This window comes from Medicago sativa, chromosome 6 (assembly GCF_051527215.1).
Source record: "Medicago sativa cultivar Bolivia chromosome 6, Bolivia_mono, whole genome shotgun sequence".
NCBI classification, from domain to species: domain Eukaryota; kingdom Viridiplantae; phylum Streptophyta; class Magnoliopsida; order Fabales; family Fabaceae; genus Medicago; species Medicago sativa.
The window spans coordinates 4,747,935-4,761,923 of record NC_140754.1 but is presented as its reverse complement, the minus strand read 5'-3'; the positions used below and the strand labels follow the sequence as shown (position 1 = coordinate 4,761,923).

At 33.1% G+C, this 13,989-nt stretch overlaps 1 protein-coding gene across 1 annotated transcript; it reads right to left on the bottom strand.

Moving 5' to 3' along the window:
* Positions 1-318: 318 nt before the first annotated feature.
* Positions 319-8,657, bottom strand: LOC146912223 (ABC transporter B family member 15-like). Its single transcript, XM_085720704.1, has 7 exons — positions 8,299-8,657; positions 6,551-6,605; positions 6,279-6,457; positions 5,485-5,942; positions 4,674-5,214; positions 1,960-2,883; positions 319-1,611 (listed from the first exon to the last, which is right to left on the bottom strand). The coding sequence occupies exons 1-7, from the start codon at positions 8,539-8,541 to the stop codon at positions 319-321; spliced, it is 3,693 nt and encodes a 1,230-aa protein (XP_085576830.1). The 5' UTR covers positions 8,542-8,657.
* Positions 8,658-13,989: the final 5,332 nt, after the last annotated feature.

The window sequence follows — 13,989 nt, the reverse complement described above, 5'->3', positions numbered from 1 at the left end:
GAAGTTTTCTCTCAGCAATTTGCAACGGTTTTATCCCTCAGAATTTTGTGACGGATAACTAAAACGTCGGTAATTTGTGACGGAAAACTGGGTGACACACGTTCATTTTATGAAAGGTTTAGCGACGGATTTTTGGAGTTTGCGACCATTTGTCATCCATCGCAATGCGTGACGGAATTAATATTCCCTCGCTAATGTTTTCCGACCCCCATTATTACGACGGATTTCTGCTGCGTCGCAAAATCCGTCAGAAAACCGTTTGCTACGGATTTTTGACTGCTTTGCGACGGAAAACGGCCGTCGCTAAATCCGGGTTTTCTAGTAGTGAACACTTCCCTTATCCAAAACTGCAATCAAATCACAATTTTGTATAGTACTTAACCTATGTGCTACAACCACGCTTGTCCTTCCAACCATAACCCTTTCTAAAGCTTCTTGGACTAATTTCTCTGATTGACTATCAAGTGCACTTGTTGCTTCATCCAAAAGCAACACCTCTGGATTCTTCAATATAGCTCTAGCTATTGCAATTCTTTGTTTTTGACCACCACTAAGTTGAACTCCTCTATCACCACACAGTGTATCATAACCATCCTTTAAGCTTGATATGAAATCGTGAGCATTTGCAGCCTTTGATGCCTCAAGTATCTCACTCTCATCAACTTTATCATCATATGCTCCATATATAATATTTTCTCTTATGGTACCGCCAAACAATGTTGGTTCTTGACTCACAAGTGCAATATGTTTCCTTAATGACCTTAGATTATAAGTCTTTATGTCTCTACCATCAATTGTCACCATCCCTTTAAATGGATCATAGAACCTCTCAATTAGTCCTATGATTGTTGATTTTCCAGAACCACTTTCCCCAACCAAAGCCGTTGATTTCCCAGCGTCAATTTCAATAGAGAATCCTTGAAATACCATCGCACTAGGCCTAGCCGGATATGCAAAATGTACATCATGAAATACAATTTTTCCTATCAACTTTTCAGCTTTGAAACCTTCTAAGTCGTCCGACTTGATTTTCGTATCCCTATCAAGAATTGCAAAAACCGATCCGACGGCATCAGAACCTTTAGCAAGATCATTAGTCATGCTACTGGCAGCATCTGCAATAACTTTTCCAATGCTTATCCAAATCACAACTGTCTCAAAAAATTGATTTTTTGTTATATATCCATGTGAGACAAGTTTTCCACCATACCAAAAGTTTAAGGCTCTAGTACAAAAAATGAGGCTTTGTGCACATGCAAGCCCAATACCTGCAAACCAAGATTGTCTAATACTTTCATGACGTGGTCCTTGTTGGGCTTTTTTAAGCATTTTGAGGATTCTATTTTGTGATGAAAAAGATGTGATGGTTCTTAGATTTGAAACAGCTTCAGCAGCAATTTTACTACTTTCATTTTGAGCCTTAATGGCCTTACTTGACATGTTATTAAGAAGAACTCGTCTTGTGTAGAAGCAAAAAATGGTAATTGGTTGAACTGCTATCATAACAATGGATAGTCTCCACGTAATGATTAGACCTATTGTAAAAGTTACTACCATTGCTGATATAGTTTGTACCACTAGTGACAAACTATCACCCACCAAAGATCTTACCTGTATTATTAATTTGAAAAACAAAAGTTACAAAAATAAATTATATTATAGAAAATTGAGTTAGAATCAAAATCCTAAAGGTATACATAATACCTCATAAAAATACATATAATTACAACTTATATATTCCTCAAAATGAATAACAATAAGTGACTCAAAAGATAAAATATTTGATTAAAAGATGATATTCAATTGAGATAGCAAGTAAATAACTAAAAAAACAAAATTTCTCAATTGTTTATGGAAAATTCTTTTTGTATGTCAGTCTTAGTACATAGATTTTATATTATATATACATATTTACCATAGTATGCTATTTTAAAATAATAATAATTGAGAAGAACATACCACGTTGCCTTCTTTGGCAAGTCTAGAGCAAATAGCACCCGTAGAATTTTGATCCTCATCAAACCATCCAACTTCAAAAGTGAGTATTTTGTAAAACATTCTTTCTCTAATCCTCTTAGTCAAGTACTCTCCCATGTAAGCAAAGCTATAATGTTGAAGCATATTGGAAACAATAGAGACCAAAGCCAACCCTAGAAAAGTAAAAGCATATATCCTAATCTGCTTCTTCATCTCATCATGGTCATCCAGAAAATAAACTGATGCAATTGCCCCCGTTGCAAATGCCGATATCGGTTGAACCGCACCGAATAAAACCGCATTCAAACACCCCAAACACACTTGCTTCCACTCTGGAACATTCATTGCCAACATTCTTCGAAATGAAGGAACCTTCACCTTTTTCTTCTTCTTCTTCCTCTTCTTCTTGTTATTATTATTCTTAACGTCGTCAACAACATCTTCAACATCATTGTCATAATTAACAACATCATCACCACCATGTGTCATTGAGTTGAAAGAGCTAGAATGACTCATAAATCTACAACTAATGTGATGTCTACTCATGATAGATAGGGTGTCGTCGTTTTGGTCATTTTTGGTGTGTTGGAGATGAACTAGGGATGTGTAAATGGAATTGTCATTTTGCATTAGGCTTTCGTGAGATCCTATTTCCATGATCTTACCATTTTGAACAACTGCAATGATGTCTGCATTTTGGATGGTGGATAAGCGGTGAGCGATGATGATGGTGGTGCGTCCAACAACAGCTTTGTCTAGAGCTTCTTGAACAACTCGTTCGGATTCAGAATCGAGTGCACTTGTTGCTTCGTCTAGCAATAGAATTTTTGGCATTTTTACTATGGCTCTTGCAATGGCAATCCTTTGCTTTTGTCCCCCAGACATTTGAATTCCCCTCTCCCCAACCTGCAGTAGTAAGCATACAATTAACATCTTGCTTTAACTCAACACACCTTTCTAATTTAGTGGAATTAGTTTAATTCATGTGAGTTTGATCTTGCAAAATAAAGTATGCAATATAGTTATCTTTTTTGGTAACATGCGCGTATCAAAGACAAACACATGATATGGTAAGTGTTTATCTTGTCCTCACCATATAATATCTTTATCCAACTCTATATTGTTATTTGATTTATGCTAATAACTTACTTAAGGAATATTGAAACGGACAAAACTTAGGATGAAAAATAAGTAAGAAAGTGCACTTAGGTTCTGTCCTATAAAAAGCACACATTTTGAATGTAGTTATATACCGCCTTCATCTCTTTTATTTTTATCTTTTTGATAATTTTCACTCTGTTCAAAAAAAAAATCTTTTTGATAATTTTCACATATATGAATAAAAGTAGGGAGTGTACTTAATGTATCTATTTTGTATATAGATGCTTGTAATACTTTTTTGGGTTAATTATGTTTCTAGTCCTTATAAAATAGCGACCTTGTAAGTTTAGTCCCTACTTAATTTTAATAGCATTTTTAGTCCTTAATTTTGTTTTTCTGCACTGAGTATTAGTCCCTACTCAATTCAAATTTGTTTAATTTATGCTTAAACTCTTAAATTTTTGAACAATTTTTTGCAGACATGTTTAGAACATTACTAAAAGTCCGTCCGCAAAAAATTATCGCAAAATTTGATTTCTACATCCAGATTTTATTACTTTTTATCTTTAACTTTTGTCGTTTTAAAAAATTCATATTTAATTCATTTCATGTCAGAAAATTCTAAATTTTAGTAAACGAACCTTTCATAGTGTTCTAATCTTGTCTCAAAAAAATCGTTCAAAAATTTAAGAGTTTAAGGATAATTAATCAAACTTTGTTTTAGCAGGGACTAAAATTATAAGTAATTTTTTTTTTATAGGGACTAAAAATGCTATTAAAATTAAGTAGGGACTAAACTTACAAGGTCGCTATTTTATAGGGACTAGAAACATAATTAACCCTACTTTTTTTGGATGTGGATGTGGATGTGTTAAACATACACACTTTAGTAACAATATTAATTAATGAAATATTTGCAAACATGTATTCCTTTAGTAATTTAATTAAAATAATTAGCCTTATATTTAGAGAATTTTTTTTCAAATGAAATTTGATTATATTTGGAATTAATTTTCTAATAAGTTGGAGGTAGCATATTGAAGTCTACGAGAATTATTCATCATATCTTTGTCACTGATTCTGTTAGCATCTATCTAATTATTTGACGTTTATACTCCAATAGAAATTCCTTACTTTAGGTAGAATCATATCCATTTATAATTCCCTAAAAAAAAGGTAGAATCATACTCCAATGGAAATTATTTGAGCAAAGTTTATTTACAAATATTTAATTTCCTTGCTTTATCTTCTTATCTTTATCCATCTATAATTCTAAATTATAGTCTCCAACTGCAATATAAAGATTTTAGCCTTTTACTATAATATCAATTTAGGTAGAATCGTATCTTTCCCTTTTCATCATTTTAAAACATGAATATCCCACTTACTCAAATATTTGGCTATAGTTGCAGAATAACAAAAGTCATATCCTATCCTGAGTATCATATCCTAGGAAAATTCCACATAATTACTCATATTTGGTTAATAGCATCTTAATGACAAAAGCAATTAGCACTAACCCAAGTATCATATCCTAGGAAAATTTTATTATATTTGGTTAATAGCATAATGTGACAAAAGTAATTAGCACTAACCTGAGTATCATATCCTTGTGGCAACAATGAAATGAAATTATGAGCATTGGAAGCTTTAGCAGCATCAACAACATCTTCATATGTAGCATCCTCTCTACCAAAAAGTATATTCTCCTTGATGCTTGTTGCAAACAAAGCAGGTTCTTGACTCACTAAACCCATTTGTGACCTAAGCCACTTTAATTGCAACTTATGAATAGCAACTCCATCAAGAAGAATCTCTCCACCAATTGGATCATAAAATCTTTGCAAAAGTGATACAACTGTTGATTTTCCTGAACCACTTCCTCCTACTAATGCAACTGTTTTCCCTGATGGAACCTTTAAGCAAAAATCATTTAAGATCACACTTTCTGGTCTTGATGGATACACAAATTCAACATTTTTGAACTCAACTTCCCCCAAGACTTTCTCTATAATTTCACCTTCCATGTTTTCAGAATCTATCTTTGGAACTCTTTTTATCACTTCCATTATTCTTTCTCCTGCAACACTTGCTTCTGCGAAGTACCTCACATTTGAGAAACAAGATCCAAAAGCCCTAGAATAGAAGGAACAATATATAATTAACAACAAAAACCTTGTGGTCAAGGAGACTTTAAAAATCACGATGACACAACCACAATCCGAATCGTGTATCATTTTTTAAAACCTTGCTTACACTAAGAGACGGAAAAATTGAAGTCAGTCTTTAATTGCGCTGTCTATAACACTTAGAGACTTGCTTCAAGTTTTTCGGTCTCTAAGCTAATTCAACTTTTTTTACGGTATCAATTAAAAGGAATGAGATAAAGGGTATTAGTATAATTACAATCCACCAATTGCTAATGTTACTCCAACTGCAAATACAGTACCACCTTTAGCACCATGATACATGACCATTATGCTACCATAATAGAATATTAAAGACCATATGGCAAAAACAACACCACTGCTTCCTATGGCAAATCCTTTAGCCAAACCTTGTTTCAAACCTAATTTCACTGACCCTTCCAAAGCATTAGAGAAAGCTTCTGCAGTTTTGCATTCCCCTACAAAAGAATAAACAGTTCTTATAGAAGATATTGCTTGTTCTGCTATTGTACCAGCTTGATTGTACTCTTCTCTGAGCTTTCTAGCCAACCTCATCGAAGTCTTCTTATACATGTAACCAGGAATCACAAGTAGAACCATAAAAGGGAATCCAACAATAGCCAATCTCCATAATAATGCAAATGCCACTATATTGCTTGCAAGGAACCTAGATGCATTCATCAAAAAATTTGGAACCTATAGTTTTAAAGTTAGAAGAAATTAATTAATTGTTTCAATGTAAAGTCGGTCTTTAAATAGGGCAAAAATGTGTGTTTATTTTTCAGGAGTAAACTTCCAACACGAAAAAATACTGCATTTGTCCAGAAGTATACTTCCGAAAAATAAACACACATTTTTGGTCTACGGAAGTATACTTCTGGACAAATGCAGTATTTTTTTCAGTTGGAAGTTTACTTCTGAAAAATAAAAACACATTTTTAATAAAAGTATGACCTAATACGACATGTTCTATTTTCATCTCTATATAAATCAAATTTTTATATAAAGTAAAATGAATTTTTTTTTTCATACCTTGTCACTAAGAACATCTTGAATTACTAGGCTATCACTAGATACACTAGTGATGACATCTGTTGTGCTTGTAACATGCAAATCAAAGTATGCTACTTCTTGTCTTAGAACTGCTTTTAGATACCTAGCTCTCATTCTTGCTGCTTGTCTTTCACCTGTCCTTGTCCAACAATAACCCTCTGAAAAAAGTACAATGTTAATACTTGTGTATTATATGCAAATTAAGGTTTATGAATTCAAAACCAAAGACAGTAACAAAACTCAAAACTCACCTAGGAAGCAAACAAAAAAAGAAGCACAAGCCATGTATAACACAACAACTGCATTCTGCATAAAAAAATTAATAAAGGTCAAGACATATTTTCATCAAAGAATCAGTCATGCAAATGTATGACCCCAAACAAATTCTGCTTTGATAAAAGCATCGTTTCTACTAGGTTGTTAACTTTTCCTCATGTCCAAACTGTAGCCACTTTATTTTATATTTCTACTATATTCTATTTAATGTAAATATGTGGTTAACTTTTTTGGAACTCCATTACTAATTAATATTCTATTTAATGTAAATATGTGGTTAACTTTTTTGGAACTCCATTACTAATTAATTTTGTATTCACTGTTTTTATTTTATTTTATAATTCTGCACTATAAATTTAGTGTTCGACTATTTAATTTTATTTATTATTTATGTTCCTAAATAAAATACCCCATTAACTTAATCACGAGAATTAAGAAAAAAAAGTAGTAGAATTGAATTTAAAGGCTCTTTAATATTTTCTTTGACAAAAAAGGCTCTTTAATATGAACCCTCCTTTTTTTTTTCTTGGTAAATTTTAGGCTAAAGTGCAACTTTGGCCCCTTATCTTTCAAAAAGTTGCGATTTTGGCCCCCTAACTTTGAAAACTACAATTTTGGCCCCCTAACTTTGAAAACTGCAGAGAAGGCGACACGTGTCCAAAAAAAGGGGCCATTTTGAAAAGATAAGGGGCCATAATCGCAACATTTTGAAAAGATAAGGGGTCAATAGACATATTTCCCTTAAGTTAGGGGGTTAAAAGAGCATATTTCCCTAAACATGGGGGACCAAAATTGTAGTTTTCATACTTAGGGGGCCAAAATCGCAACTTTTTGAAAGATAGGGGGCCAAAGTTGCACTTTATAAAAGAGAGTAATTAATGGAGGTCCATAAGACACCCTCAAATTTATCGGTAATTGATATTTTTTTTAACAAATTTATACAACAAAAAAGAGAGCAAAATTTATAAAGGGAGAGTGGGAAGCAAAAATCACAATTAGATTATGTGTCTATATAAAGGGAAAGAGACCCTCTTTTAACAAATAAAGTCATAGGCTCATAGGTTGACGGAAAATAGTCTCCCTTTCCCATTCTTCTTTTTGTTAGAATTAATATTTATGAGATGAGATGTAAGTAAGGATAATTCATCATAAGTTCATGGAATAGCTTTTTCTTTAATGAGAAAAATTTAGAGTGGGAGGATGATGTCCCATTTTAAAGTAAAGAAGACTATAAGACTTAAAAAACGCTAACAAAAATATTTATATTTACTTCTTTTCAAGGACACTAGCGAGGAACATGTGATTTTTAGATTCAAGGTCAATCATTTTACCACTAGAAGTACTAGTTCTTATTAATAGATTGGATTATTTTTTAATGTAAAATAGTCTCCGTATTTGGTGTTTGGAGTATCTGGACTTTATTTTTTACTTATACAACGTAAATACAAAGTAAATTTCAAATTAGTTTTTATAATTAGATTAACTTTTGTTATTTGATCCAAGTAAATTTAATAAGATTACAAATTTGTCCCTAGAAATTTTCAAATTTGTAAATTGGTCTCTAGATTTTAAATTTTGCAAATTGGTCCATACTTTTTATATTTGAAATCGACAACTTTTTGAAACTTAATAAAAATATCCGAACAAAGTTTAAGAATGAAGAATTTCCGCACTGTTGAGATAGAATCAAAGTTGTGTTTGTTAAGCTAGAGAGAGAGAGAACCTTATTGATGTCATGGACAAAATTGCTGCTTGATGTTCCAGAAGCACTACCAACTGAGTTCAAAATTTTGCTTGTGATAAACAACACCAAAGGGACCATCATGCCATCACCAATAGCCCCAAAAAAACCAAAAGCCATGAAAAACCAATCTAGAACATCAGCATGCATGAAAATAGACTTTAAAGAACCATTTTTCTTTTTCTTAACATTAATGGAAACATTTTTCTCATCACCACCACCCATAATGGTCCCCTTTTCTTTTCTAATGATATAAAAGCAACCAAAGACAATATAATTTTCTAATCACTATATATTTGTGCTTTGATCCATGATCAGCCTTAATTATGATCTTGTTTGTTATTCAATGGTGTTATGTTTTTATGGTGATTTATAGGGAAAGATAGAGTGGGCAGTTGAGAGTTGTGGGGACAGCAAAAGAGCAAGGATTAAAAAAATAGTTTAGGACAAACTTTTAAGTAAGATGCAATAAAACACTTTGTTTTTACTGTATTTAGTGGAAAATGGACACAATAAACAAACTAATTAATGGTGTTGCATTTGATGTTAATATATTTTTTTAAATTTTTAACAAGTTGCCTTGAAAAGATAACGCACTTTAATATTGTTTTTATGCTTGTGTTTGAGCTTTAAAATGCTGAGTGGATTATACAAGGACCTACTTTGAAGTTAGGGAGGCAAGAGCAAGGGATTACTACTACTTTGATGGACAAGAAAACCGATAAAAGAATTGGATAAAAAAGGTCATTTTGAAAGAAGGGTTGTGTATGTTTTTAAACATGATGGAAAGGGGGTTTCAATATTATTATCTTTTAAGAAAGGGAGAGTAATTTACTTTAATAATGCTATAACACATCCACCGTTTTTTTTTTATGAAGGTGTGCATTAGCAACATGAACATTTTTGCTTTGGACAAAAACACCATTAATTTAAATTAAGTTTAGAGGGTAGGAAAGTAATTTTGTTGTTTTTTTATCTCACTTCTCCATCTACCATTGACTTCTTCTCCAACATCCCATCCGTGATGGGTATTTTTGTTTTTTAATTGAAATTAAATTATATGAAAATTTCTAATTTCATTTTGTTTGTGTACAATTATTTTACGCATACATTCAATGATGTATTGTCACTTTAATTAATGAATATGAAAACACATGAATTGTCATATTCATTAATTGATGTGACAAATCATATGATGTATGCATAAAATAATTATTATTTAATTGAAATCCCTCCTAATTTATTTCGTCATTTGACTTATCTGCTTTTTTCTATGCTTGGTTGCGGCCTGCGGGCCATTGGGACCTCCCCGTTGCTATTATGAATCAACCAAGTGTTGCAGCTAATATTGCTCACTTAACACTACCGGTCTCCCCTTGTCCCTATAAGTGTGTTTGGGTGTTTAGATTTGTGAATCATGTTCCTTTACCTCTTGCTTGGGATTTTAATATTTGGCGGCCTTGTACTCCTCCTTCTTATTCCTTTGTTTTCTGGCGCCTAATGCATAATAAGTTACCTACTAATGAGAACTTACGATTACATGGTTGTACATTGGTGTCAGTGTGTGTGTTATGCATCATGCTCACTTATGAGACTTCCACTCACTTGATCTTTATGGGCCCTATCGTCATGCATCTTTGATTATGGTTGGGTGGGAAGATGAAATGTTCAATTGATCCATCCTCCTTCGAGGGGAGGTTGGCTTGCGTCCTAACTCATTGTAGCTCGCAAGCGCGAGGCATTACTATTTCTACTATTATTCGGACAGTGCATACAATTTGGATGGCGAGGAATATTTTGCGTTTAAGCTCACACAAAATTTCTCTTCAAGCGGCGAAGGCAAAAACTGTTTCCTCTATTGCTTTAAATGGTAACAATTCCACAAATTCTCACTTGTTTATTGTTTCTGACATCAATTTATTGAACAGCTTCTGGGTCTCCCTAAGCTTAAGGCGTTTTAGAAGTATTGTCCCAATTGTCTGGATGTCCCCAATGATTACGTGGTTCAAGGTAAATACAGATGGTTCATGGTTGGGTATGCATGCTTCTTGTGGCGGTGTTTTCCATGACAACTGCATCACCTTTCTCGGTTGTTTCGCAAGTAACTTAGGCGTTTTTGGGTGTTTTAGGCTGAGTTACATGATTTGAGTATGGTTATGGAGTTTGCGGCATAACAAAGTTGGAATAACTTTGGTTGGAGAGTTATTCTAGCAGAGTCGTTCAAGCTTTCAGAAACTCTGATACTATTCCTTATCGTTTACAGAATCGCTGACACAATTACTTACTCTTGGGGCTTTAAACAATTATTTATCATATTTTTTCGTGAAGGGTTGCAATTAATATAAGTTAGCCAATCATGGCCACTCTGTTACTGGTGTTGTTTGGTGGGAAACTATTGTATGTCTATCGGGGAAGACTTTGAAATAAATTTGGTTTGTCAGACTATCGATTTCCTTAGGTTGCATCTTTTATTCTTATTCACTGTTTTTTGGCCTTTTTTAGGGTTTTAATAATATACTAGTCTCTGTGAGCTTAACTCAGTTGATATGGACAATTCATAATATATGCAGCACCTCACTTATTAACCTTAATTGTGAATTTATAGTCATTGTGCTACTTGACCTTAAAGGCGACCCAAAAAAAAAGCTATATAAATTTCGATAAAAAAAAATTACAGATGAAAGTGAAAATTTTTAGTTGAATGAAAAATCTCATTTTAATTCATATATCACATTGATTTTGGCTTCATCAAGAGGTGAAACAGGCAGTGTGGGATTGTGACAGTTTTAAAAGTCAAAGTCAGATATTATTAATTTTAGTTTTATTAAGAGTAGCACATTCTAAGGTCCTAAGTCAACATCACCATTCACCTCCAAGATTTCAAGACCTTAAAAAGTTTTCTATTAAAAGTTCACTCTTAATAATAATCCCAAAACAACTCTCAAATATGTGATTGGTGTTGCTTTAATTTTTTATTCTTTTCTGAAACGAACAAGCAAAAATTGAATCACATCATGCAATCAAAAAAAAAAAAAATTAAATCACATCATGCAATCAAAAACTAAAATTGAATCACATCATTTAGTGCTCTTCTCCTTTCTCACTTCTTTAAAAAAGTTCAACTTTTTTTCGTAGAAAAAATGTTCAATTTTTAAAACTCATTAAATATCCTTGCTTTTAGCTTCGGGGTTTGTTTACGTGATGATGCTGGCCCCTACGTGCTTGCCCAAACTGTGACCCTATCCCCAAAATACTCAGTGGATGTTGACGAAGTCCTTGGATTGCTACATGCAGTACAATGGTTGGCAGATATGCAGTTTGATAATGTCGATTTTGTGGTGGATTCAAAGGTAACAACTAATGCTTTCAATTCTCATCGTCTTGATATTACAGAGTTTAGTCACATTATCTCAGCATGCCGAAATCTTTTTTCATTCTCATTCACAAATTTAGGGTGGAGTTTAATCGGAGGCAAGCAAATGTGGCGGCTCATATTCTTGCTGGGGAAGCCACTTTAGCAGCTAGTCCCATAGTTTATTTTGAAGTACCCAATTGTATCAACTCTGTTATGAGTAATGAAATGCTATGAGCATCTTTTCTTCAACAAAAAAAAAATCCTTGCTTCCAGCTATTTCCCACAAAAAAATAACGGAAACAGGAACACAGATTTCAATCAACTTTCAAATTGAAAAGAGTTAAACAATTAAGGGTTTGTCTAACATGTGCAACATTGCACAAGTTAAAACAACTAATTGTAGTAACTTTATTTTGGAAAACAACAATTATTTATACAAAAAAATTATATTTAATATTAAAGGTATAAGTTTCAATACAAAATTTCTATTTTAATTTTCTTGACATGTCCAAATTTGCACGTGATAGAAAAAACCTGAAAAATTAAATGAGTTAAGAAGTTAAATGTATACTCAAACCCTCCCAAGTAAAAAGATAAAATCACAATAATCACCGTATTAACATTTATCATTAAAAAAATTAATTGCACTTTTGACCATTCAATTATCACGATTTTGCAATTTTGATCCTTCATTTTTGTGGAAGCAATCTTGATCTGTCATATTTTTCCCATTTATAATTTGGCAGTCCCCCTGCCAAACTTCTTTCAAAATTTAATCACTATATATGTGATGACAGTGCATCAACATTAGTTTTTAAGTCATATTTTGGTCTTTATTATAGCATTTAGAGAGTCAAGTGCAATGAATTCATGGGGAAATCAAGCTAAAACAGGAACAAGAGCTCAAGAGAAGAAACTTCAAGAAACCAAGGAAAATTGCCTAAAACTCAACCATCGTGCCACGTTTATCACGTTTGTGGCACGTTGAAGGAAGCGTGGGACAAAGGATTTAGCACTGGAATTTTCGTGGCACGAAGAAACATGCAACGTGCCACGATGGTTGGTTTTGTCTGCTGCCACATAGGATTAATGAAGCATCGTGCCACGACCAGCCCGTAACGTGGCACGATGATGGGCTTTTCTGAAACCCTAATTTTCTTTCTATAAATATCCAGCTGCTAGCAAGGGTTTTTGGTACCGATTATTATTGCGATTTTGAGCATCAAGGACGACAGGAGACCAAGGAACGAGCCCTGAATCTCATACCAACACCCTGTTGGTTAGATTTATGTATGTTTTCTCTTGTTATTTCTTATGATTGTTTAGCTATGAGTAGCTAAACCCTTAGTTTGGTTAAGCCATGATGAAACTTTTGTAATATATGATTTTGTAGTTGAACTCTCTCTATAATCAATGCTATTCAGTTTTTATTCAAAATTACTTGTGTTTATTGCTTTTCATGATTATTGTTTTGTATGACTACTAGCCCTAGCTTCTTGCAATCACATGAACTGATCTTAGGAATTGAATGACTACTAGCCCTAGCTTTTAATCCTGAAATAGTAATTTTGTTTGACTCAACACTAGGAGCCTAGAGATAGGAAATTGAGGGTTATGATGCATGAATTAACGTTCCAATATTGCTTCCACGGTTATTCAATCACGTTAAGAGATTAATAGGGTTATAACTTAGGAAAGGGCTTTGATGCGAGAGATTGATCAAAGTCACTTAGTTAATTTATCGTAAAAACTGAGTAGTAATTGAGAGTAGAGAGAGGAAGACTTTTTCATATAAAGCAATAGTGGATTCACCGGCTTAACCATTCATCTCAATATGATTTTCTTTCAAACTCTTTTTATTCTAATCAAATTTGATTAAAACCAAACCTTACTGCCTAGGGCAACCTAATACAAACTTTACACATCCTAACGTATAACGCGCTTGCTACACTTGAAATTAACACAGTCCTTATGGATCGATATTTTTACTACTTCGATAGTTTTTGGTACACTTGCCAGATATCTATCAATATGAACCTTCACCAATAGAGTTCATAATTCTAATCCACATGGAGTTCAAAATTAAAAGAACCATTTTTCTATTTCTTCTTAACATTAATGGAAACATTTTTCTGATCACCACCACCCATAGTGGCCTTCTTTTCTTTTCTAATGATATAGTACAAGCAGCCAAAGACAATATAATTTTCTAATCACTGTATATTTGTGCTTTGATCCATGATCAGCTTTAAATATCATTTATTGGGAATGATAGAGTGGACTGTGGGGACAGCAAGGATTAAAAAAATAGTCAGGAC